Source organism: Heterocephalus glaber, unplaced genomic scaffold, assembly GCF_053883595.1.
Source record: "Heterocephalus glaber isolate CG9 unplaced genomic scaffold, H.glaber_assembly_v1.0 deba00001561, whole genome shotgun sequence".
Taxonomy (NCBI): Eukaryota; Metazoa; Chordata; class Mammalia; order Rodentia; family Bathyergidae; genus Heterocephalus; species Heterocephalus glaber.
This window is the reverse complement of record NW_028258349.1, coordinates 10,003,428-10,030,487: the sequence shown is the minus strand read 5'-3', so window position 1 is coordinate 10,030,487 and position 27,060 is coordinate 10,003,428. Positions and strand designations below refer to the sequence as shown.

The 27,060-nt window shown below is 44.4% G+C and overlaps 1 protein-coding gene across 4 annotated transcripts in view; it reads left to right on the top strand.

Moving 5' to 3' along the window:
• Nucleotides 1–21,818, top strand: part of Cep89 (centrosomal protein 89) — a 50,219-nt gene extending 28,401 nt beyond the window's left edge. For 2 of the 4 annotated variants that reach the window (XM_087191019.1, XM_087191018.1), the window contains 8 exons: nucleotides 1,467–1,570; nucleotides 3,825–3,940; nucleotides 5,772–5,952; nucleotides 8,130–8,276; nucleotides 9,478–9,619; nucleotides 12,842–12,931; nucleotides 16,078–16,247; nucleotides 21,452–21,818. In XM_087191019.1, coding sequence (XP_087047145.1) covers nucleotides 1,467–1,570; nucleotides 3,825–3,940; nucleotides 5,772–5,952; nucleotides 8,130–8,276; nucleotides 9,478–9,619; nucleotides 12,842–12,931; nucleotides 16,078–16,247; nucleotides 21,452–21,692 — 1,191 coding nt within the window. In that variant the 3' untranslated portion in view covers nucleotides 21,693–21,818. Of the gene's footprint in view, nucleotides 1–1,466; nucleotides 1,571–3,824; nucleotides 3,941–5,771; nucleotides 5,953–8,129; nucleotides 8,277–9,477; nucleotides 9,620–12,841; nucleotides 12,932–16,077; nucleotides 16,248–21,291 lie in introns of all 4 variants that reach the window. The other 2 variants (XM_087191021.1, XM_087191022.1) reach the window with 2 other exon arrangements.
• The last annotated feature ends 5,242 nt before the right edge of the window (nucleotides 21,819–27,060 follow it).

Here is a 27,060-nt window from a genome sequence, read left to right as displayed (position 1 = left end):
CCTAGACAACCCCACGTAGGCTGGGACAGTGGGGTACAGAGAAGGTGGCAGAGGGGAGGCACTGCTCTCTGGACTCCACAGGTACAAACACCATCGTTAGGAGGGACTTTTGAGGCCAGCCCGATCAACTTGGTACAATCCTGTCTCAAAATAAAAAATACAAAGGGCTGGGGATGTAGCTCAGTGTTAAAACCCCCCTGGGTTTGAGCCCTAGTACTCCCCCCTCCCCCGCAATCAATCTTAATAATAAAATTACTATTTTGGTGCTTTTGCGGGGGCGGGTACCGGGGGTTGAACCTAGGGCCTTCACAGTGAGCTATATCCCTAACCCTTTACATTTTAAATTTTGAGACAGGGTCTCACTAAGTCTCTAAGTTGCCCAGGCTACGAAACTCAGTCCTTTTGCCCCAGCTTCCCAGAGTGCTCGGATTACACCACCCCTGGCTATGTTAGTGCTATTTCTAAATCAAGGTCAGCCCACTTTTTCTGTAAAGGGCCAGTTAGTAAAATATTTCTGGCTTTGTGAGCCGTGTAGTTTCTGTTCTCTGCTATAGCATAAAAGTAGCCATAAACAACATGTAAACAAGGGGCAGGGCTCTGTTGCAATAAAAGTTTATTTACAAAGACAGGTGACTGGCATACCAGCTTTGGTTTGCCTGAATCTGTTCCAAAAACAGTCAAGTGAGCTGCCAGCAACTGGTGAGTTTGTCTGGGCAGCAGGTGAGAAGAAGGGAAGTTACTTGGCAACGCTGCTTGAGATAAACAGGTGTAGCAAAAATGTCTGATGGCTGGGGGAATATTGCAAAAACTCAAGTAAGTGTTGGCATCCAAGATTCTCACGAAAGGGCAGCACTGGATGCTGAAGCCAGCCAGCTGTTGGCTGAGAAGAACTGTGCTGGAAATGGGGACACAGATTATTATGAGTCAATCCCGCAGCAAGTCGCAGACTTCTCCTCGAGGGCTCAGGGCTGACAAAGGGTAGGGAGTGGTGTCTAAGCAGAGTGGCTCCTCCTCTTTGGCAAGGAGCAAGTGTCCCCCAGCCCCTGCACTCGTCCTTTCCCCGCCCAAATAGGCTTCCATTGAGGATGGAAAGTTCTTGTTTGTTACATAAAATCGTCACTTTATCCTCCAAAGTCTTTGAACAAAAACCGCAGTACTTATGGACATCTCTGCTTTCTTTTTAAAACACTAATTTCTGAAGTATTGGCTGTAACAAAAAAAGTTACCAAATTAGAATGGAATGATTACACTCAGGAGCTTTGTCCCTGTGCTCGGGTCCATGGCTGTCGTCTCCAGGGATCTCCTGTGGGCAGGTGCGGGGCACCAGCACCGAGTGCAAGGTCGGTGTGAGGCCGAGACTGCCGCCAGCAGCTGACATTGGATTTGAGCCCAGCGACATCACTAGAGCTGAGATCTAGAGCTGTATGTGGATGCCCGTGTTATAGTTTACATCAATTTTGTTTCAGGAGGAAATGAGAATGTTTAGGATACGAGTCCAAGAAGTGGTGAAAGAAAATGAAGAATTGCACCAGGAATTAAATAAGAGTAGTCCTGTTACCAGAGAGGAATGGCAAGTGGTGTTGTGTTTCTGATATTCTGCTAATTTGAAATACAAGATACTAGGAACAGACTTTAACATATCATGAAATACTTTGTGTGTGTGTGTGTGTGTGTGTGTGAGAGAGAGAGAGAGAGAGAGAGAGAGAGAGACTGGGAATTAAACCGAGGGTCTTTGCACTGAGGTACATCCCCAGCCCTTTTTAAATTTAGGTTTTTTATTTTGAAACATGGTCTCCCTATGCTACCTATGCTGGGCTCAAACTAGTGATTCTTCTGTCTCAGCCTCCCAGAGTGGTAAGATTACAAGCTTGCCCCACCACCACCCCCCACTTACATTATCTCTTTCTAACTAAAGAATTTTAAGGGAGAGTTACTAAGCAATGAATAAGGTACAGTGAAATCCTAGTGAAATCCTCTGAATTGGCATTAGAGTTCTCTCTGAGTTTGGGACTGGCCTGGGCAGCTACTGGACCTGGGTGTGTCGTGACTTCTCCAGTTGAGCCTGGATTTTCTCTGGACAGACCCTAGCTTGTGTTCCCTTGTGCCCTCCATGAACAGCACCCAGGAAAGTGGCTCAGTTAGACGGAGTCTCATGGGCCTCCAAGGGCTGCTGGGAGAATCTGAGTCTTAGGATCTTTCTCTAACCTTGTTTATAAGCTGGAGTCAGGCCCTTTTGTGTTTCTTAAATTAAATTGAAAAGACTGCCCCACTTTCAAATTCCCAGCCCTGCCTAATTCCCCAATCCTGGGTTGCTGAGATTTGGACTTGGCCCTCAGCTCCAGCTTGATTGTCTGGGCAGAATGGGTGAGCTGGGGTCCCTGAGCTCTGTGGCCCTGGGAAACCCTGCCCGAGCCTCCTGGCTGCTTCCTGTACCTGGGCAGGTATGTGGTTACTCTGCAGCCCAATCTGCATTTCTTTTCCTAACTTTCCCTGACCCGCTGGGTAACCTCAGACTCAGTGGGCCTTGGTTTCTTCGCCTGTAAAACAGGAGTGAGTATTAAACTAAATTTGAATCTTCCATCTTTTTTAGGAATGAGAGATCTCTTAAAGCAAGGAACAAAAGGAGGGAGTTGAGTGAGGAAGGAAAAATGAATGAATGAACTAGCAAAGGAAAAGTCTTGTCAGGAAGTCTGAAATGTGAAGCAGGCCTGAGTGGAGCTGCTGTGTTCGAGGCAAGAATGAAGAGGCAGTGGGTGCCCTGAGTGCAGGTCACAGGCCGCGACACTGCACAGGGTGCAGCCACTGTCCCTGTGAGGCCGTTGACACAGCCTGGCTCCTTTCATCTTTCTTCTCTCCCTTGTCCACCTGGACTTCTGAACTGAAGGGAGACCACTGAGACAGCCCATCAGTGTATAGAGTGTTTGGGTGGTCAGCCTCCAGCTGCTCATACTGATTGGAATTTGTGATGGTGCAGGCTGAGTGGAGCAAGGGTTGATCCCACCCAGCTGAGGACAGGGTTGTTCCCGGGGAAGTCAGCCCAAGGGTAGCCCGGAGTGGCTCTCAGACCACTCCAAAGCTTTCCGACAGTCAGTGTTTCCCAGCAAATGTGCTGCTGATGACAAACCAGAACTTTTTAATTAAATATGAATTTTCTAAATTCTTTAGAAACTCCGTCCATGCTTTGAAATAATCCAGTGTGTATGAAGAATGACAGTTTATATAGATAAAACAAGATTAGCCCTTTAATGACTGTGTCAGCTGAATATTATGTATATGGGCATTTACTCTTCTGTTCTCTTTTGTATATATTTGAAATTTTGTATTTTCAGCAATCTTTGTTTATTTGATTAAGCTGGGAGTCCAGCCTAGGGCTTCACACATTCTACATTTGATCTTAGCCAAAAGGCCGAGAAGTGATAAGCTTCACACATTCTAAGTGTGCACTCTGCCTCTGAGCTTCACCTCTAGCCTGAAATTTTACATTTTAGAAAGTTACCAGAGGGATTGAGGTATGGCTCAGTGGTAGATGGAGGATCTTTCCAGCATGTGAGAGGCCCTGGGTTCAATCTCCAGTATCAAAAACAAAACAACACAACCAAAAAAATGGCAGTGAAGTATCCATAACTCAAACTCCCTTGTGATCCTTTCCCTCCTATAATGCACATGGCAGGGTTTGCTCTGTTACTAATATGTATGTTAAATGCCGAACCTTGTCCAGATAGTCACTGCCTACATTGCTTTACTTGGTTTCTTGTAGATTCCTGTGTGTTTCTATAATCACTCAGTACCAGGATGCAGGACTTAATTTTGTAAATCAATTGCAGGCATCAGCTTCAGACTCAAGCAAAACTAGTTTTAGAGGAAAACAAGTTGTTGCTAGAGCAGCTGGAGATTCAGCAAAGGAAAGCCAAGGACACCCAGCAGGAGCATCTCCAAGAGGGTGAGTGACATTGCTACTGTGTCTTTGACAATGGGGAGGTCCTGTCGCTCAGGTCTTTAACTGAAGTGCAGCTGCGGGTCACATTTCTAGCCATTAACCCGCCTTGGTTCATGGATTGCTTTCTCTCAGATTCCACCTACCTCCCAGCCATTCTTTGTATTTCGTGCATCAGTCCTAGAAGGGGGAGAAGTCACTCAAGGTAAACCTTCAAAACAACACAGGGTTGACCTCTCAAATGTTTGTTGAACTTAGAAATAAGTAGTAGAGTTCAGTCTGTACACAGTTTTTCTGTGCTCTTTCCCTTTTATTGGGGCTTGGGCATCATAGGATAATCCTCTGTAGTTAGGTCTCCATTGAATGCCTCTGAGTGTCACCTGTCCCCACGTGCCCCCGAACCTGTAGGAGCTCCACAGTATTTGACAGACATCAAAGTCAGCCAAGTTAAGGGTCATTTCTTTTGCCTTGATTAAAACCCAATTTATGAGAACAAAAACATTGTCATTTTCCCCCTTTACTGATTTTTCCAGTGAAAATGACATCGGAGAGGAATCTGAAATATAAGCTGTCTTGCATGGGCCATTGTAACCTGCTGCCCTGACTTCCCTCCCACACCTGTGCACATTATGGCCCCCTCCCATCCTGTGGGAGAGCTCATTACCAGCCTGTGCTGGCACGGAAGCTACTGTGCTGCTGAAAACCAGGCCATATGAAAGATGAAGCACCTTGCCGGGCATGGTGGGGCATTCCTATAATCCCAGCACTCAGAGGCTGAGGCAAGAGGATTATAAGTTAGAGCCTGGCCTGGGCAATTTAGGAACAAGTGAGACCCTGTTTCAAAATTTTAAAAAATAACAAAAGTGATAGGATGTAGCTCTTAGTAGTAGAGATCCCATGAGTTGTATCTTCAATACTTAAAAAAAAAAATAAACAAGCCCATCTCTTGAAGAGTCCCCTGAGAGTTTGTCCTGCAAGACTTCTCCATAGACCTGCATGGCCCAGAATCCTTTGCTCCAGAATCATTGACTGGGAGGAGATAGAATGTTGCTGTTTGTTTCAGGACTGGAAATGATAGGGAAATTAATTTCCTGGTGACTGAGTTTATTTTTCTCGAGCATACTGGAGTGCACAGGTTTGCTGACTGTTCTGATCACGATGGGCAGGGCAGAACTTTTGGGCTGTGTGAGTCAGTGGGGTGACTCTGATGTTTTCCCATTCCCCACAAGTAGCTCTTCCCTTTGATCATCTCAGTGTTTTCACAGAGCAGGAAAATTGAAGTTTTATGTCACCGTAGTTCTCAATGCTACTTTCAACAGATGCCCAGGGAACACTTTATTAATATATATGACCTTGTCCTGTAGGATGAGAATACTTATGATTTTCTTTTCTTTTTTTGAGAGAAATTCTCACTGTGTAGCTGGCCTCAAACTCACGGCAATCCTCCTGCCTCGTCCCAGGTGCTGGGATTACAGGTGTGCACCACCATGCCCAACATGATGTTCTTTCAACACAGGACATAAAATAAAATCTTAGTGAGGAGAGGAAAAAAAATTCCAAAAATTTTTATTTATTTGGTATTTGGAGATAGGCCCTCACTCTGAATTCAGGCTTACCTTGAACTCACTGTAGCTCAAACTGGCCTGGAACGTGCAGCAATTGTCCTGCCTCAGCCTCCTGTGTGCTGGGATTACAGGCATGTGCCACTACACCTGGCAAGAGTTTTTTAAAGATCACTTTTCAGCTGACTCTCGCAGAATCTATCTCCCAGTAATCGGTACTCAGGTTTGACTAAGTGTTCTGTGCCAAGTCTTTGTCCTTCTCTTTTGCTTTTCAGTTTCTAAGCTGACTAAGCAGCTCATGCTCCTAGAGTCACAAACACAGACCCAGGAAAAGGAGCTGATGGAAAACAAGGAGCAGCTGGAGAGTTTTCGTGCCAAATGCCAAGAACTCAAAACGGACCTGGATGGCAAGATTGCCATGAAAGTTCACGCTTCCATTGTAAACGAATTGAAAGGGTAAGGACCGAAGTCTCTCCAAGCATTCATGAGTTGCTCCATGACACTATAGGCAGAGTGGAAGAGGTGGCTCAGTTTTTGTTTCATTTTGTCTTGTGACATATCCTCACTATGTTGCCCAGGCTGGGCTTGAACTCCTGGGCTCAGGTCATCCTCCTGCCTCAGCCTCCCTAGTGCTGAGATTACATGCGCCACCATGCCTGGCTCACTCTCAGGCTTCTTACAAGGAGTTTTTCGTTATTACTCATTCACAGAAATTCAGTTAGGATGTGCCTGGCTTGGCCTCTTTATTCTGCTTGAGATCCATTGAGCTTCTTGTGGGTTTGTATGTTTCATCAAATTTGGAAGCATTTTAGCTATTCATTCTTTAATACTGTTTTCTGGTTTGCCCTCTCACCTCTCCTAGGACTGTTTGCTAGTGTCCCATGGACATGTCCCATGTTCGTGCTACCCCCTTCATGTCCTCTGTCTCCTGCGCTGTCTTCACTTTCACTACTCTTTTCTCCTACAGTCTGATCTGCTGTTGTTCGTCAGCATATCAGTCATTTCACATGGTTGGTTTTTGCATCTCGAGCAGCAGATCCATGTGAGTTTTTTGTTTTCTGTACTTTCCATTTCTCTCTTCATCCCTCTTTTTCTCTGCTCCCTGGAACAGATGGGGCTCGTTCATAACAGCTGTTTAAATCCTTTGTTTGCCAAAGCCATCTTCTCTCCCACGTTTGGGTTTCTCTTCTAATCACGTCACATTATTATTATTATAATAATTATTATTAAATGGTGGCAAAGTTTATTTGAGAAAGTAAATGTGAAGATTGAGGGGGGAAACTGGCTCTGCAGAGTGAGCTTAAGCCAAAAAGAAGAGCAAAAGCACGCGTGGTGGACACAGGGCAGGCTCTTCGAGGAAAGCCACAGTGGCCCGGATCACACTGTTCTTACTGCTTGAGTAGATTTTTATGTGGGATGCTAGATTTATTGCATTGCCTTACATGGTGTTAGACATTGGTCTTTTGTACACTTAAGTTTCTAGAGAGTCGCTGGATTCGCTCAGAGTTGATCTCCCTCTGGGTGTCTCCAAAGCAACCTCCTGCCCACCTCTGAGGATTCTGTTCCGTGTCCCTTACAGCATACCTCTTTCCACTCCTTCTGCTGGGCTCAGGCACTATTTGTGGCTGCCGGAAATTCTTCTTCCTCCTCTTCATGTCTAGTGTTTCTTTCCTCAGCTTTGGGCAGTTTCCTCTCACACAGGAAGAGAGCAGTGCTCAGCCAAAGACTTGTGACCCCTAAAGAGCTCCAGTGCCCTTTCTCCCTCTTCTCTGTCCTAGACATTGTCACTGCTATAACCTCCTGACCTTTCTCCCTGACTCCTCAAGAAACAGCGCCCGAAGGTTCTGTTTGGGTGGCAGTGAGGTGAAGCAGCCGTAGACTCCCATGTTTTCCATCTCTGGGGTTCACTGCCCTGCCTCTTGTCCGAAGTCTGAAAAGTATTGTTTTGCAATTGTGTGTGTGTGTGTGTGTGTGTGTGTGTGCGCGCGCGCCAAAGAGTACATCTGCCCCCTGTAATTTTATCCTGGCTGGAAGCAGAAGTCTATAGTTTCTCCATTGTCCTTTACCCTTTATTGTGAACCCAATTCAGTTATTTATCCAGTAAATAATAGCTAACTCAGTTTTCAATGAAAGAAGAGAATTTTGGATTTTGTGTTTTTAGTCACAGTTGACAAACTAACCTCAAAGTTCTGCATTGTTGGGTATTCCTGCTCCAAAACCAGGTGACCCTCTACACAGCGTGGACAATACCCAGCTGGTGTTCACCAAACAAGTGCCCCATCTGTTTGTTTCTTTTATCATAAAGCATACGTAATCATTATATTATCATGAAGTGAAATTGGTTTTGGAGGTAGGACTGTCTCCTGGCAATTTCAGCCACATAAAAAATTGAACTTTTTTTCTCAAAAGAATAGGATACAAATGAGTGTATATACACAGATAGAAACAAAAACTGGACAGAAAAATGCCGGGGTCAGAGGATCACTATGAAGGAAGTGCATGCGTCCCCCGCAGCTGGCCCCGGGGCCTGGTGGTGAGGTTTCCCTGCACTGTCCAGGTCTCCAGTCTGGCAGCGAAGCCTCCTTTCAGCCTGGGTGCCCTGGATCCGAGCCTGTGATGTCTTTGTCCTTCAGCCAGCTGCGGAAGGAGGAAGAGAAAGAGAGTGAGGAGATGGAGGAGCTGGTAGAGAAGCTGGCGCTCCTGCAAGTGCAGAGAAAGAGCCTGATGGTGCGGAACAAAGCCCTGGAGGTGGAGCTCGGAAGGATGCAGAAGATAAACAGGTTTACACGTTTTTCCCTTGTTTTTTCTCAGTAGTTAAAAAAAGACAACTGAAGAGTAGTTCATTTTCTTTATCTTCTCTTTTTCTAATAGTGACTATAAAATGGTAAGAGTGATAAGGATGAGTGGATATCAGAATATAAGTACAACAAAAGCTTTGCTGTTGCCCAACATTAACCCACATTTCACAAGTCTGTAGTTCAAATACAGTTGGTAGTCATATATGCTGACCCTAAGACTCTGGATGTTCTAGAAGTTCTTTCCTAACCATTTCCCAAATGTCTCTGTTGGGATTACTAGATACCTTTTTTAAAAGTATCTTTCCAGCTGGATGTGGTGGTGCATGCCTGTTTTCTCAGAAATTGGGAGGCTGAGTTGGGAGGATCACTGTGAGTTAGAGGCCAGCTAGGGCCTCTAGAGTGGATTTAAGACAAACCTGAACTATATAGTGAATCCCTGTCTCAAAACACTAAAAAAAAAGAAAAGAAAAAAATATCTTTCTGAACATGAGTCAAAAAGTTAATAGACTAGCCGGGGATTTAGCTCAGTGGTTCCAACACCTGCCTTGCAAGCACAAGGTCCTGAGTTTGATCCTTGGTACCAAAAAAAAAAAAAAAAGTTGATAGAATAATATTTAACTAGCCTATTTATTATAAGACATGTTATGAAACCTGTTAATTTGGAGTCACTTATTATACCTGGTTTCAAATTAAATTATTTTACCTCTTTTTACTTTAAATTTAATAGAAGATTTAAATTGCTGAACAATAGCATTTTAGAATACTTTAATTTTTTTATTTTTAGGCAGTGCTGGTGAGGGCTGGGGATGTAGCTCAGTGGCACCCATGCCTGCTTAGCAAGCGCAAGGTCCTAAGTTTGATCCCTGGTACCACAAAAAAACAAAAAACAAAAACAGCACTCCGGGGATTTAGCTTAGTGGCACCGAGCCTGCCTCAAAAGCGCAAGGTCCTGAGTTTGATCCCTGGTAGAGGGAGGGGGGAGGCAGTGCTGGGGGATTGAACTCAGGGCCTCAAGCATTGCTAGGCAAATGCTTTGCCTCCGAGCCACACCCTCAGCCCCAAGAATAGTGTCTCCATATTTATATGCTTGTTGTTGTAAGACACATACTCACCATGCCCTAGCCATGCAGGCTAATCATTTTTTTAATTCCACTCTTGGTGGTGGTGGTGGGGCTCTCTCCAGGAGATATAAAAAAAAAATTGATGTCCTCAAAAAGCAAGTGGAAAAAGCCACGGGGAACGAAATGTCTGCTCACCAGTACCTGGCAAACCTTGTTGGCCTGGCAGAGAACGTGACACAGGAACGAGACAGTCTTATGTATTTGGTAAGTTTCCTCAGTTTCCTCAAGTAACTTAAGTAAAGTTACGTCAAGTAACTTAGGTAAAGTAAGTTAATAGGCAAAAGTGATTTTTTAAAGTATTTTAGAAACCTCTCTTAAAAGCTCCCTGTTTTAAAATATCAACCATACATTTCCAAATTCTCCAAAATTGAATCTTTTAACCATTGGCAGAAACATTTTTAAAAGACAAATAACCCTCGGTTTTCAGTAGTGGGTTATAGAATATTGTTATAGAAGGTAAACTAAGGGAATTAGTCCATCTAACTCAGTAGGATCAGCAGCCATCACTTGTTTCTTTTATATATGCACCTTTATGCTGTCCAACTTTTTCCCCATTTGAAGATGAAACATAAGAATCATAGGCACAGGGGTAGGGGTGCAGTTCAGTGGAATGTGTGGTTAAAATGCACTGAGATTTTCTGGTACTGAAAAAATTTAAAAAATCAAAGACAGCTCAAATAGAGCTCATCCTATAGACATAGTTCAACAAGCATAAAGATGTGGCTGCCCACACACAAGATATTCCTCCTGTGTTGTTTCCAAAAGCTGCTGTCTCAAGGAAGGGAATCAGTCAGTGATCAGTGTCCCAGATGACGGTGTGGTGCAGCCAGCAGGAGTGAGGTGCAAGTGTGATTCTAGGCATTTCCACGTTGAGTCAGAAAGATGCCTGCAACAGATTGTGCGGCAAAAGATGACCCGTGGTATGCTAAGCATGTGCATGGAAAAAGGCCTGCTAGGATTTATCCCCAACTGTATCAGTGAGCTATCTCCAAGGGGTGGATTCCAGGTGGTCTTTTAAAGTCTTCTTACTTATCTGCATCTTGTTTTTTTCTGCAGTGAATATATATTGCCTGTGAACGTGTATGCGTTAGTGCGTTTGAGCAGTGTTGCAATCTCTGTAGTGTAGGATTACAAGCAGTAGTGGAATGGATGTTAGGACCAAGGAAGCCAGTCGACACTATGAGAAAGTCAGAGGCCAGCAGCCTTGGAAGGAACTTGCCCTTCTCCAGGGCTTAGTGAGCTGTGTTGGGCTCACTGCTACTTGTGGGAAAGTGGCTAATTTCTTCCACAGGAAATTGTTCACATAGGAGGAAATACAGATAGTAGGCAGCTCTTAGGGAAAAATGTATATCTTTATCTTTAATAAAAGAGATACTCATTCAACTAGTATCAAGATCCTGTTCTTTATCTAATGTCATGAAATTTTTTTTTTTTTTGTACTAGGGATTGAACTCAGGTCCTTGGGCTTGTGAGGCAGGTGGCAGAACCACTGAGCTAAATCCCTGGCCCTCATGAAATATTTTTTACAACCCTAGCAGTCGCTCTCAGGAGTGTGGTCAGCCTGGTCATATGTTACTGGTGACTTCTAAGAACTGGAATCTTCTAGAAACCAGTTTGACTTGTTTGGACACGGCATGGCAGGAACCTTGAAAGCACTCAGATCTCCTGGCTCAGTCATCCCCTCCTGAAAAACTCCTGTCCCAACCAAAGTGCTGGCCTTAGTGGTACTTTGTATAACAGCACCAAGTGGCCATTGTTTTCTGCTGTGCCTGCTGACCTCACCCACTTGGACATCCAGAGGGCAAAGCAAAACCTTGTTGGAAAATGTGAAGCAGATGTCCCTGGGTACCTGCCTGCCACATGTCAGTGCCACCCTGAATGCACAGCTGTCTTGTGTGCAGGGCAGGGCGGGCGGGGAGCCCAGTCCATGGAATGCAGGCCTCGTGCCTCCCCCATGGGCCACAGAGTATCATGGGCTTCCATGATGAAGATGGTCCCTGACCCTTACGGTTTTGGTCCCCCTTGAGCCCATGCCTCATCTCTGTGGGCCAGGCCTGGAAATACAAATGGAAGCCACATACTGTGTGCTCAAGTATTTATAAATTGCACATTAAACCAACACCATAAATAAAACGTCCTCCTGCCCTGATCTTTATGATGGCCTGAAAGCCTGGTTCAGGTTCAGAATCTTCAGGCCCCTCTGAGTCACAGCTGAAACAGAGAAAGCTGGTGGAGCTCCTGTCACCAGCTCCAGCTCCACCTGTCACCAGGGAGCTCTTGAGTACACAGAGACAGTGCTATCCAAACAGGGAGGTTCTTGGGAGCTGTACAACACCCGGGACCCGTTGGCCCTGAGGTGCCAAGGCCGCCCCTCTAGTCCAGGACCAGGGCTGGCAGTGGCTGCCCCGCTGCCCTCTGCCCTGTCTGGGTCTGAGCCATGTTCTCCTACCTTGTCCCATTTGGGTCTCCGGGCCCCAGGAGAGACCCCACCTTCACTCTCGCATGTGCACTCAGCCCGCGGCAGCCCCACTCAGTTCTGGGAGGGCCTGCTCATTACCGGTGGCTAAAATCACTGCCATTCCCGGGCACCATCTTCCCATCTCTCATTTATCAGGATTCTATGGGAGACATCATACTCTTTGATTCTGACATCTTGATTTCTAACTGAGGGTTTCGATATTTACTTTCCTGTGTCTTATCTTTCTTTTCTAGAAAGTCAAACTGCCACCACTAGGCTGCTTCAGAAGGAATGCTCACCTTTACTTTTTCTTAAATTTTAGCAACTGCAATAAGGAATAGTGTGTGGTAGTTCATTTCCCATCTGCACATTAATTTAACTCACTTGGCTTCAAGTGGTGCCCCTCTGGAGACTCTCTCTGGCATTCTTGGTGTGGAGAACAGCATTGTGTGTTCATGTTATTATCCTTCATTTGCCGTCCTTAATCAAGTTAGTCCAGGGACAGGTTTATTTGTACCTTACCACTTGTTGCTCAGTTGTACTTAAAGGAGTTAACATTTTTTTTTTCTGTGAGGATAAAGCTGTGTTCTGAAAACAATCACGACCCTTTCCCTCGTCTGTGGGGCCTGGACATAGACCCCCCCATGCCGAGTGTGCTGGCCCTTGCATAGCCCTACTCAGACCCCAGCCTATAGCTGCTCATAGCTGTCACCCTGGGAATGAGGGAAGTGGAAGTAGGGTGAGGTGGGAGGGACAGGATGGGGCAGGATGGGGACTGCTCCTGGGGAGCAACTCTGTAGAGAAGAGGGCTTCTCCCCCAAGGTGCCAGAGACCAAATCCATGACCTCATCCATGCCAGGCAAGTGCCCCAGCATTGAGCTATATTGCCAGCCCAAGAAACTTTTATCATTTTAATTTTTCTATAAAATCAAGATCCTATTTGTTTTTGTTTTCGCCTTTCTCCTTAGGCTAAATGTTTAGAAAGTGAGAAAAATGGAGCCCTCAACAAGATCCTAAAAGGCAATATTCGCTTGGGAAAGTTAGAGGAGAAAATCAAGGTAAGTGGTGCTTTACTCTCAGAGAGCCCATTTTCCCATGGGAAAGAGGTCTTACAAATACAGATTTTTCTGTTTTAAAAAATGACTTTGGGGGTGGAATTTTATAAAATTAATTTTATCAGTACATTTTAAATATGCATAATGATAACATACATCATATGGAATTTGTCCCTGTACATGATGTGGGGGTGGGGGAATGAGACAAGGTCTTGCTCTGTATACTTCAGGCTGACCTTGAACTCACTATGTAGCCCAGACTGGTCTTGAACTTGCAGCGGTCCTCCTGTCTCAGGTCTCAAATGCTGAGATTACAGGCATACAACATCACACTGAATCAAGAAAATGACATTTCTGCATGCATGTGTCACTAGTCATCACAGAGGAAAGCAGTACAAGGTCTTGCTGTCAGAAACAGCACCTCTTATTTGAGTGTTGGCAAACCCATGGCACATATGCTGTAGCAGGCGTGCAGAAGAGCCCTCTCTGTCGGCATTCGAGGCAAGTCGCCCCAGTAGCTGAGGATCAGATACTCAGGTTGAATTGCAGTGTTGCTATTTTGTGATAAATACATGGATTTTGGGTTACAGTCTGGACATTAGTCTCTAAACTGTACATCATCACTGTCTTAACTCATCAGATAAATTTTGGTCCTACACAACAAAATACCATACAGGAGTTTGTTAAAAAAAAAAAAAAAAGATTAACAGAAATTCTCCAGGTTGTATTGCTAAGTGACTGTCCTGCTCTGTCATCAAGCCCAGCATTTTTGGTCCTAGTAGAGAGTGGTGTTGGCCTCTTGCCCTCACCCTGATTGTTCCCTCCAGTTTCTCTGCCCAGAGCAGGCATTGTCACTGTACCCACCCTGGGTCTGTCCCTAACCAGTTCCCCTCCTTGAAGACTGTGTCCCAACTACTGGTCCCCACCCTGCAGTCACAGCCTTACCAGACAGCCCACCCTGGCTTCTACTGGGCCAGCCAGGGGGGAGCACCAGCAGGGGAAGGTCCAGGGGAAGCTGAGGCAGGAAAATCCCAAGTTACTGATATAGCAAGACCCTTTCTCAAAAATTTAAAAAGGCTGGGGATATAGCTCAGTGCAAAGGTTCAATCCTTAGTACTGCAAAAAAAAAAAAAAAAAAAAAAAAAAAATCAATTAAATAAATAAATAATGATGAAGGAGGCCTTCATAATGCTAAAAATTAGAAATAATATGTAGTAGTTGTGAATACCTGTGTATTAACACAGCAGCAAATTTATAAAGTATAAACTGTAGGAAACACAAAGGAAAAATGAAAACATAGTAATAAATGTGGAAGATAAATAAAGCATGATAAGAAGAACTTTAATTTCTCTCTTATGACCAAAGTTAAACAAAAATAAGTAAAGGTATAGAAGATATGACAACATGATGAATAGGATGTGTTTATATATATATAAATAATAAAAGCACAAATTGTTCACTTTGGCTACAAAGAATACTTCAGTAAATCCCTAAAGTAGAAATACTGTAGACATTTGTTGATTACAAATGTAAAAACCAGAAATTAATAAACAAAATCAGAAGGCAAAAAGGTGATGCACACCTGTAATTCTGGGAGGCTGAGGAAGGAGAATTGAAAGTTCAAGCCCAGGCTGGGCAATCTAGTGATTTTAGCAAGACCCTGTCTCAAAATAAAAAATAAAAAAGGGCTGAGAACGCAGCTCAGTGGAAAGGCCTTGGGTTCAATCCCCCCAATTTTTTAAAATTTTAAAAAAAATTTATTTCACCGGGAAATGTAAAACATGCATGCAACCAGTTCTGCCAGAGGGACTGTAAAAACTGGTTATCAGAATATCTTTAAAACAATGAGTTCGTATGAACTACATAGCAGGACTATGACAACAATTGTGGATATCCTCAGCTGTGAGAACCTTGAATATCATACAATAAAAATGAAAGAGGGCTAATAAATGAGCCAGGCTTCTATCTCTGTCATCCGTTTGACAATAGAGAATGACAGGCCTTGCTGGCTTCTTTTTGTTTTTTTTGATACCGGGAATCAAAGTTGGGTCCTTGCACTTGCACAGCAGGCAGCAAAACCACTGAGCTAAATCCCTGGCCCCTTGCTAGCTTCTTGTATGGGGTTTCCCTCATAAGGCACAGCAGTGTTTGTTGTCAAGTGTGGACATTAGTTCTTTGGTTTTTGTGGTTTGATTTTTTTTGTTTTTACCGTGGGTTTTTACAGTGTTGCCCAGGTTGGCCTTAAACTCCTGGGCTGAAACGAACCTCTTGCCGCAACCTTCCAAGTAGCTAAGACTATAGATGCCTGCTCCCATGCCTGGCTGTGGTACTAGTTCTTAAGTTATCAGTTACCCAGTGGATAAAAGTTGTCCTGGAAGAAAATGTAGAAGTAGATTAATTTGCAAGAACAGCCAATTTGTTCAGTGATGTTGATATATTTTATTTAATTTTTATTAATGCCATATAAAAAGATATAATACAAACTAATTTAGTTTTATTGTATCTGAAATTCTTTTATCACTTTTTATGATGTGTGTGTCTGTGTGCATGTGTGTATGTGTGTATTGTATTGGGAATTGAACCAGGGCCTTCACACTGAACTACATCTCCAGTCTTTTTTTCTTTTTATTTATTTGTTTGCTTGTTTGAGACAGGGTCTTACTACATAGTTCAAGTTGGCCTTGAACTCACTGTGTAGCTCAGGCTGCCCTTCAACTTGCAGCAATCCTCCTGCCTTAGCCTTTTGGATGCTAGGATCATAGGCATGCACCACCATGCCTGGCATGCATTCATGCATATATGCATATATATATATATATATATATATATATACACACACATACATACACACACACACACACACACACACACACACACACTTTTTTTTTCTTTTGAGACAAGATCCTGCTAAGTCTCCCAGGCTGGGCTTGAACTTGGGATCCTCCTGCCTCAACCTCTCAGAGTGCTGGGATTAGTCTTGCACTACCACACCCAGCTCTTTTTATAACTATTAGGATCCCCAAGCTTGCTGTCTCTGTTTGGCCTTACACAGGGCTTATTGAACTTCATTGACCCCTAATAGCATGAAAATAAGTGGGTAGAGTGACCAGGAGGCAGCACCCTGCTCACAGAGCCCCTTGTTCCCTCAGGGATACAGGAAGCAGACTTCACAGAAGCTGGGCAACATCAGCTACCGTCTGCTGGAGCAGCAGGAGGACTTCGCTGGCAAGACAGCTCGCTACCAGCAGGAGATGAGGCACTTACACCGGATGCTGCAGGACAAGCAGGAGGTGCTGGACGAGGCCCTGCAGAAGAGGAGGTAGTGCCTCTGCATCCCAGGGCCCCCGGGGACATCTGTCCTCTAGATGTTTCAGGAAATTTCCCAGTAAAATCCTCAGGGCCTGTTGTTTGCTTGCTTAATGTTGTTTTCACATTTTGGTTTTATTTGAGTTTAGCATTGGCCTTGATTTTTATTTTCTCATTTTCTTTAGTCTCTTTTTAAAATTCATGTTAGAGTTAGACCTCCAAAAACACTCCAGAGCTCTGTGTCTCCTTTTATTCTCCTCTTTGGTATTTTTGTTTCATTTCTTTTCCTTGGGAGATTTTATTAATTTTTTATTAAATGCTTTATTTCTTTTTTTTTTTAATTTCTGAGAACTTGTAGATCTCTGATCATTTGCCTTTTTGTAAGATTGTAATCCTAAGCTTATGGGCTACAGTATGTTCCAAGGAGGTGAGGTATTGCACTCCTTGCACCTCTGTCCTCAAAGCAGGGCAGGTAGCACTGTCAGCGTGTGACAGACACTAGAGGGCATCATGTGCTTTGTGAAGGGAACCTGGCGGCCCTCACGTGGTTTGGGGTTCCCAAATGCTGGCCTCTTTGACAGCTGGAACATAAACTGAAGCATTACCAAAATTCAGTACTTCTTGGCTGTGTTTTTTTTTTTTTTTTTGAGTGTAATCATGTTTGATGCCATTGGAATGCGGATATCTGTCTGTGTTCCCCACCACAAGAAATGATCTCACGTGTCTGGGCCAAAGAGAAATTGGACTCCAGAGGCAGCGAAAGTGAGGCTTTCAGTGCAAACACTTGCAAGAGAATTGGCTGTACAGAGACAGGCACCCTCCAGTTGAGAAGCTGTTTTCACTCTGAACTCGCAGGGGTCCCTCCCGCATCTCCCCGGGGGGCCTGGGATCGGGGTTCACAGTCTATCCCGGGCAATCTATTTCACCCCACACCTGTTGTCCTCCCTCACCCCCTCTCGTTTTATCTCCTCTTCCTTCTGTATTTCGCTGTGTAGTTATTTTTAGCCTGTTGGCATCCCAGGATTCCAGAAGACTTGTTTAGCATCTTATCTCTGGTCTGAGTCTTTGTACAGACTGTGTATCCTTGTCTGCTAGTTGACAGAGCTAAGTATAAGGGCTTATTAGAATGATTAGTGAAATATGGACCAATTAAAAGTATTTTTACCTCTACACCCAGTAGCCAGATTCTGGTGTGTGTGCGTGTGTGTGTGTGCATGTGTGTGTGTGTGTGTGTGTGTGCTATCAGGTAGTTCCTTTAGAAATGGGTCACCAATTAAACATATTCCAGGTCCTTCCTGCCTTGAACAAAGAATTGGACAATAGAAGCCAAAAATGCCAAAAGTTTTAAAAGTGAGGGGTGAAGGAGAAAGGGAAAAATTGGCTCTGGAGAGCAAACTTGGGCCAAATAAAAGAGAAGAAGGATAAAAAAAACATACCCCCTGTGTCTGGGAGGCACAGGGTGGGCTACTGTAAGAGTCACGATAACAGGCTCCTTGTAGCGTCTGTCCTTGTATGGAGTCCACATCTCATGGGAACCCTCGAAAAGCTCTACATACATGGTCCTAGGAATTATTTGGCGCTGTCCTGGGGTCTTGTAATTGACTGGTCCCTTGCATTTCCCAGCCAGCTCTGCCACACCCTATCTCCTGTCTCAGTGCTGGAGATGAAACCCGGGCAAGCACTCTTCACTGCACCACACCCCAGCCCCTGGAAGACTCTTCTTAGTGCCAGGCAAAGCAAATTCTTATCTAACATAGACTTTGTAGTCACAGAAATTCTGACTGCTGTAAAACAGTCACTTTGGAAAAAGACCAGTACCAAGTTTTTTGCCAGACAGGAGGTTTAGAATTACATTTATTTTTCATTTTTTTGCCCTCTGATGGTTTGAAAATTATATATTCCTCTTTTGTGATTACCTTTAAGATCTACCATGGACACTTAGTTTTAAAAGTCTAAATTTAATCAGCATTTCTATATTTCTCCCCAAATATGAGATATGATGCTTTATTTTAATTATTTCTACTTTTTTTTGGTACTAGGATTAAATAAACCCAGGGCCTTTGCACTAAGCTACATCCTCAGCTTTTTTTTTTTTTTTTTTTTTGAGACAGGGTCTTGTTATGTAGTTCAGGCTGGCCTCGAACTCACAGCGATCCTCTTGCCTCAGCCTCCCAAGGGCTAGGATTATAGGCATGCACCACCATGCCTGGCTCTGAACTTTTTTTTTTTTTGGTATTGGGGATCGAACTCTGGTCCTTGAGCTTGCGAAGCAGGCGGTGGAACCACTGAGCTAAATCCCCAGCCTTCAGCTCTTTTTTTTAATGACATAGGTTCCACTAAATTGCCCAGGCGGGGCTTTAATTTAGAATCCTTCTGCCTCAGCCTCCCAGAGTGCTGGGATTACAGGCGTGCAGCACCTGGCTTATTTGTACTCTTTTTTTTTTTGGTACTGGGGATTGAACTCGGGACCTTGGGCTTTTGAGGCAGGCAGTAGAATCACTGAGCTAAACCCCCGGCCCTATTTGTACTCTATATGCTGTCATTGTCTAGTCCAAGTAAATCTAAGTAAAAACAACAATCTATTGCTATCATTTTAGCCCCCAAAATTAAATGTTGATTGCTTTTTCTAGATACAGACACCTACCTTGACAAGTCAATTTCTTTCAGCACATTCCACTGTCATCTTTTTCATTGCTGTTGTTGAGAAGCCTTTTATCATTCTTAAAAACAGGTGGTCTGTCACTTCTCTTGCCTATTTATTTATATTTTAATTAATTTATTTTTGCAATACTGGGGACTGAGCCCAAGGCCTTTACACTGAGCTACATCCCCAGACCTTTTTTCACTTTTTAATATATTTTTTTGTTTGAGCCAGGGTCTTACTATGTAATTCAGGCTGACCTTGAATTCACTGTGTAGCTCAGGCTGGCCTCGAACTTGTGGTGATCCTCCTGCCTCAGCCTCCCAAGTGCTGGTATTACAGGCATGTGCCACTGTGCTCAGCTAAACTTTTTGAATTTGGGTTTCACTAAGTCACTAAGTTAACTGGGGTAGGCTTGAACTTGTGATTCTCCTGCCTCAGTTTCCCACCATGCTGGGTATTCCAGGCATGTGCCACCAAGCCCAGTTCGTGCCTTTTGTAAAGTTCTCTCTGTCTCTTGTGATCTCGGTTTCTTTTTTTTTTTTGGTACTGGGGATCGAACTCGGGACCTTGCACTTGCGAGGCAGGCGCCGGAACCACTGAGCTAAATCCCCCGCCCTCGGTTTCATTGTTATATATTTATGAATTTCTTTTTATTTGTCCACCTAGAATAAAGTACACTCTGTACAGCTAATTTTGTGTCTTTTATTAGTCCTAGAAAATTCTTAGTCATTGGCTCATAAAAATGTCTTTTCTCACAGTTTCTAAACTTCCTTCTGGAACTCAAATTAGATGTTTGTCAGGGTTTGCCGTTGATTCCCCTTATTCCTTATTTTTATATTTTTCTGTCTCTTTGTTTTTCTGGTCTACATTTTGGATAAGTTCTTCAGCTCAATATTGCTGTTTACTAATTCTTTTCTCATCTGTTTAACCAAGCCATTTTTTTAACAACTCTATATTTCATTTTCAGAAGTTCTATTTGATAATTTTGAAAAGCTACCTATCATTTAAAAAATAAACTCTTGGTCTTTGGTTATTTTTATACATCTTTTATTTCTTTTAATATCTCATTCATAGTTATTTTGTATTGTATGTGTATCTCAAATTGGGGTAAGGGTAGTGTTTAAATCTTGTTTTGTTGCTGGGCTTGGTATCAAATGCCTGTAATCCCAGTACTTGGGAGGCCGAGGCAAGGGAATTGCCATGAGTTTGAGACCAGCCTGGGCTACATAGTGAACTCAAGGCTAGTGTGAATTACATGCAGAACTGTCTCGAAAAAACCCAAAACAAACAAATACATAAATCTTGTATTGTGACTCTTGCCTTATTGGGCTTCTTTTCTTTTTTTTTTTCAAACTGACACATAATAATTATATAAATCTGTGGGATATAAGGTGATTTTTTGATACTTGTATACCTTGTGTGATATCAGATCTAAGTAATTAGCAATCTGTTGCCTCAAACAGTTATCATTTTTTTGTAGTGAAACCTGCAAAATCTTCTCCTTGTTATTTGGAGATATACTGTACAATAAATTACTGCTAACCATGGTCACCTATTATGTAATACAACACTAGAACTTATTCTAACTATAATTTTGAGGCAAACATGGTGGTACATGCCTATAATCCTAGCACTCTGGGAGGCTGAGGCAGGAGGATTGTAAGTTCGAGCACAGCCTGGGCAATTTAGCAACATAGTGAGACCCTGCCTTAAACTCGCATGCTTCTATGAGATCACCATTTTAGATTTCTCATATGAGATCATGTGGGCTTTTTATTCTTATTTCACTTAATTTTCTCCATTTGCGCCAACTCTCAGTAGGCATCATGGGCCTCCAAAGGAAGAAATATCTCACAAGAAAAGTGACTGTGGATCAGTCAGCCTGGCCACCCTCAATATTAAACAACAGCACTAAGTCCACCTGCCAATTCAGTTTCTAGAATTTTCCAGAACCATCTGGCAGTTTCTGAGGAGCAGGCCTTCCACACCTGCTGTCCTGGGCAAAGGCTTGAGCTTCTCTCCCACACTCCTGGGGACCTTGCGGCCCTGTGAGGTGGTGGCCACGGCCAGGCCATTGTGCTGTGGTGTCTGACTGGCTTGGGTCAGCCCCACGGTTATTCTGTTTCACTCTTATATGTGCATGTGTTCATTCTTTAGGGAATAGAGGATTTGTGTCTTAATGCCAAAGTCAAGAAGGCAAAACTTCAAGACGTAAAAATAAGAAATCCTCTCTCACACCTTTTTGAGCCATGGTCTCTCCGAGTTACCAAGTTGCTATGGCAGGGCTTGAACATTCGAACCTCTTGCCTCAGCCTCCCAGAGTGCTGGGATTACAGGCCTGCACCACCACACCTGGCTTTAAGTAAGAAGTCCTTTCTGCAGCTTGTGCTTTTGTACTTCCTTCTGTTTCCAGGGTCCCTGGGTGCTTAATTCAACATCCAGTCTGCTCCAGAACAGAAGCACAGCAGGCTTTGCTCTCTGCTGTTACGCAGTCTTTCTCTCGAGATCTTGCTATTTTAGGATTCCTAAGGACTCTGTGAAGCTTTTTCTTGGTCTTGTTTTATTGCTCTCAGAGAAATGGAAGGCGAGCTCGAGGTTGTTTGGCAGTCTACCTCCAAGGAAAACCAAAGGATGAGAGTGCTGCTCCAGGCCACACTGGACAGAGCAGGCGTGAAGGACGACACCAGGCATCCAGAGGATCCCAGCCTCCAGGTCGCCTTGCAGGGAGATCTGCTGGATGGCTGCAGCTTCAGCTGCTGTGACTTGAAGCCCCCTGCTGCCACCCACCAGAGTCTAAGGGAGCCTGTGTCTTAGGCCTGTGGCCCCGAAGGTTTAAGGAAGTGGCCCCTGGCCCAGGAGAAGATCCAGCAGCGAGGCCAAGTTCAGAAGCCCACCCAGTGCTGCGGCACCATGAAGAAATAAACCATCACAGATGCTTAATTGTGTCTTTACATTTTGCTTTATTTTTTAAAATTTAATTTAATTTTTGCCATTACTATATGAGGATTGAATGCAGGGCCTTTGCACTGAACTACATCCCCAGCCCTTTTTATTTATGTTTTTGTTTTCTCACTAAGTTCCCCAGGCAAGTAGAACTTGTAGTTCTCCTGCCTCAGCCTCCCAGAGTGCTGGGATTATAGGCACATGGCAGCTCTCCACTGGGCCCAGGCAGTGTTTGCTCAGCTGGTAAATATATTGGGTGCTGATTTTCTGTACAGAATGTGCTATAACCTCTGTCCTAGCCCTTCTTTCATCACCTGGCAAGGTAATTTATTATGCAGCCGTGTGGCTCCCCACCCCTTTGAAGACAGCCCTGGCTTTGAGCACCCAGCTGGGGTGCCTCTTCCACTGCTGCTAGCAAGAAAGACAGCAGGGGCCATGGCTCTGTTCCACTCTGCCCTCTGCACAAGTAGACGCTGCCAGGCCTGGTGGGAGAAGTCGGAGACCCGAGGCTGGAAGGGCTGCAAACCATGGGTGGAAGGGATGGACCCTGAATGTCCTGTCTCGGACCTGCCTCTCCCACTCCAGCTGAGTCCTGTGTCGCTTTAGGTGTGAAGTAGCTCCCTGTACACTACAGAAATTACACATGCAATCTTTGCTTACTAAATGGAAAGATGAGATAGGAAATTATATTTATTTTATATATTAATCCCATTCAAGAGTTAAACCATCCTTATTTTACTTTATTTTTAAAAGAATAGGCGCACACAGCAAGATTTAAAATTGTGTAACATCTCCCAGGGAGATGGCCTGGCAAACGACTTTGATGTTATTTCAAAGGAATTTAGCTAAATGTCCAAAAGATGTCCCATGCTCTGGGTGGCTTGTCAGAGGGAAAACATTACCTAGAGAACCACTGCAGGTACCCCCTTTTTCTGCCTTTATGAGAGGATTTTATTTGTTGAGAACATCCTTAAATTTCTGCTATAAGTTTATCACATTTCAGATGTGCTTTGCAAGTTCGGAGATGCCTGGACCGCATCATAAGCAGGGCAGAGGTAGGGGCTGAGCCAAGATTGGTCACTGCCAGCTTCCTGCTGGGCACTGTAGGATGTGAGTGATGGCTGCGAGGCTAGGATGGAAAGGACAAGGCAGGCAAAGCAGAGAAAGACAAGGCTGCTGAGGGCAGAGAACTTGCGAGGTTTCAAGAGAGGACAAATGATGAGGTGCTTTGTGGAGGAATTGGTATCCCTGGCTTTGCAGAATGAACAGGGTTTGAGGGCTGGAGAAGGGCATAGAGGCAGGCCCTTGGGGGCAGAGGAAGAGGTCAGGTGTACCAGGGCCTTTGGCTGGAGGCTGGGTGGGAAATGAGGCCACACTGGAGCCAGGGGAGCTGGGAATGCTGGGAAGGGGCTCTGCATTTCATCACCCATCTCCAATCTGAGCAGGAAACTGCAGTTTCTTTCTGGTCCCAGCAAGGTATTAAAAGGCACCAGAAAGTTCCTCATCAGGTTGACATTACCCAAAGTCAACAACTATTAAACATGACCCAGGAATTCAAGGGAGCTCTGCAGGCTTTGGCATTAAATTTAAAAGCAGCCCTGGGTAAACTGGGACTGGGTGGAGGAGCAGGCAAGGCCCAGTGTGTCCTGGAGCTGCTAGGATCTCTCCTCAGTTTCAAGCTGACCCCTCCTGGAACTGAGCTCTGAAGTGACATTGTTGTCAATCAGTTTGGGGGTCCTTTGCTCTTTTAAGAGAGAAATCATGAACTGGCAAAGTGCAACTCAGCTAGTGGCTCTGGGTGCTGACTAGGTTTCCAGTTGCTGCTGCTAGTCTCTGTGGCTACCCATTGCTTCTTTCGGTAACTGCCTCATTCACCAGCCACTGCTCTTGCCAATTTCTGCTGTTGGTCTCTGGAGCTCTTTAGAGCCAGCAGCCCCTAGTATTTACCATTAGTATTTATAGCTCCTTTTTTTTTTTGGTACCAAGGATTGAACTCAGGACTTTGTACTTGCAAGGCAGGCGGTGGCACCCCTGAGCTAAATTCCTGGCCCTATGTATAGCTCTTTTTAAAGTGACCACTATGCCCACATTACTCAGGATTCCAAGTAGATTTACAGGACCAGGGGTGCAAGGTTATATTTGAATAGGCCTGGTCAATGCACGAGATAGGCTAAGAGCCCTCAGGACCAACCTGAGAGGTCTGAGAGGAGTCCTGGTTATATAGCAGCAGCAGGCCTGAGATTGCTCCAAATTCAAGCCTGTGACTGGTCCACATTTGAGCCTACTCTTTGGTTCAAATCGGTCTACGTTCAAGCCTTTCATTTCAAGCTTACTTATGGGTGCAAATTCAATTGTACTGCTAGCTTCAAACTCGAAGTTGCTGCAGTTAGACTCCTCCCAGAGTGGTCTGGGGTGTCCTATGCAGCCACGGCTGTCAGGGCAACAGTGCAGGGAGTATGGGGAGACACCGCTGCTTAACTGACAAAAAAATAATGATAAATAAATAAATAAATAGTGGAGCTAAGTCTGGAATCTTCAGGAGGGCTAGCTGGGCTTGTCATGGTTTACTAGAGTTTGAAGATGTCAGTGAATGATGGGCCCAGATCCCTCCCTTGTATCTGCCATGTAGGGGTGGTTTTCCTGACAGTTCTCCAGGGGTGGCAGTTGTGTCTAGGGCAGTGAGAGTGGGGGAGGGAGCCAAGCTGACCTCCAGGGTCAGGGTCAGGGACAAGGCTAGGGTTAGGGTTAAGTCAGCGCAGCCGAGAATGTGGCCACAAAAAAACCTTTGGGTGGTGGTGGGTAAACACGTGACTCTATCCATTCAGCTGTTGATGGACATGTAGGCCACTTCCAAGATACAGCTATTATAAATTGTGCTGCTATAAGCATGGTGTAAGAAATGAATTTACAGATCTCCAAAAAATTGGACTCCAGAGGTAGCGAAAGCAAGGCTCTAATCCATACACTTCCAAGAGTGGTACCCGGAAACACAGACAGATACCCTCCAGTTCAGAAGCTGTGTGCTTTTATTTCTAACTTGCGAGATTTCCTCCCCCTATCTTCCATGGCCTGGGACCCAGGGTTCTCAGTCTATTCCAAGCAATCTGTCTGGGCCCACACCTGTTGCCCCCCCCATACCCCTTTCCCTTCTCCCTTCCCCTCCTCTGTATTTCTCTTTGTAGTTACTTTAGCCTTTTGGCTTCCCACAATTGGGGAAGACTTGTTTAGCAATAACCTTTTACCCTACAACCTTATCTCTGCTGTGAATCTTTTTACAGCCTGCATGTCCTTGCCTGCTAGTTGACTGAGCTAAGTCTAAGGCCTTTTTAGGGTGCTTAATGAAATATGGACCAATTAAAAATGTTTCTAGCTCTTAGACATGGGTGTGCACCTATCACTGTAACACAATGTCTTTAACTCTTTCGAGGAGATAACTAGAAGGGGAACAGCTGGGTCAAATGGAATTTCTGTTTTTAGTTTTTTGAGGAATCTCCATACTGATCTCCATGATGGTTGTACTAGTTTACATTCCCACCAACAATGTAGTAGAGTTTCTTTTCCCCCACGATCTTGCCAGCATTTGTTATTTGATTTCTTGATGATATCCATTCTTTCTGGAGTAAGATGGCAACTCGGTTTTTTGTGGGGTTTTTTGGTACCAGGAATCGAACTCGGGTCCTTGCGCTTGCACAGCAGGCAGCAAAACCACTGAGCTAAATCCCTGGCCCTCAGTTTTTTTTTCAATTTGCATTTCTCTAATGGTCAGCAATGTTGGGCATTTTTTCACATATTTATTGGCCATCAATACTTCTTCTGTGAAGTGTCTATTTTTGGTTGCACATTTTTTGATTGGGTCTTTTATCTTGGGGAGGTTTTTTTTTTTAGTTTTTTCTTTCTTTCTTTCTTTCTTTCTTTTTTGAGACAGTGTCTCACTATGTAGTTCAGGCTGGCCTTGAACTCACAGCTATCCTACTTCCTCAGCCTTTGAGTTCTGTATATATTTTAGATGTTAGCTCTCTATCCAGGGAATAGGGGTGAAAAAAAATTTCCTGTACTGTAGATTGTCTCTTCACTCTGTTGATTGTTTTCTTTGCTGTGCAGAAGCTTTTTAATTTGATAGGATCCCATTTATTGATATTTGTACACAATAGAGTGCTACTTTGCCATAAAGAAGCATAAACGAGGTATTTGTAGGTAAATGGATGTATCTTGAGACCCTAATTTAAGTGAAATAAATAAGACACACAAGTTTAAATACTACATGGTTCCCTTATATGAAAAGCCCAAAATATAAATCAAGAGCAAGATAAAAATTGGATCATAGGAAGTAGGGCAATCCTTTTCAAATGTGAAGGAGGATAAGATAGAGGGAGAGAAGGAAAAGGGATTAAAACAAAACTGGAGAAAAAATGGAAATAGAGCTTTTCAAAATGGGAAGAGGAACAAGAGCTGGAGGGAGCAGGGAGGGTAAGGGGACCGAGAGAAGGCAAAAAGAAGTGAGGGGAAGGGGCATGACTCCTGCTGGCCAAGCCACGTCCCCCTTGGCTGTCACAGCAAGAAGGGGGAGGCTTATCTGTCTCTGTGTCTCCTCACCTCAATTAAAGAAGAAATCGCTCACCTCAGCCCTAATCCTAACGCTAACCCTGACCCTAACTGGACAGTGGACAACGGTCCACTTATCCATCAGTTATCTCATCTCAAAGAAGAAATCGCCAGCCCTGTCTGCTATTAGTACCATTTTGCATTTTTCACCAGGAAGCACTGAGAGTTCCAGTTCCTCCACATCCTCATCAACACTGGGTGTTGTCAGTAATGGCTCTGAGAGGAAAGAGACAGGGAAGAGGCAACCTAGTGCTTGGTCCCTAGAGCTGAGGTACCACAATGGGAGCCCAGCTACCTGTGCTGCCTGCGAATGAAAGACACATTCACAGTGTGGGTGGCCCAGGCGTGACCTTCCTGGGCCTGCCAGCAGGAAGGGCCCGTAAATACAGACTGAGCAGCAACCCCCTCCCCCCAGTCTAAGTAGCTGGCAGTCAGGATATCAGGCTTCTTGGGTTTCTGAGGGACAGTGAGTCCAGGGCAGCCAGTCCAGGTGGAAACCCTGTCCTAGCCTGCCAGGGTTGGCTTTGCCCTTTTATTTTGCACCCCCTGCCATTCTCAGGATTGAGGCCAGGTCTATGCACATGCTATGCAAGCATTCTACAATTAAGCTACATTCTCAGCCCTTTAAAATAGTTTT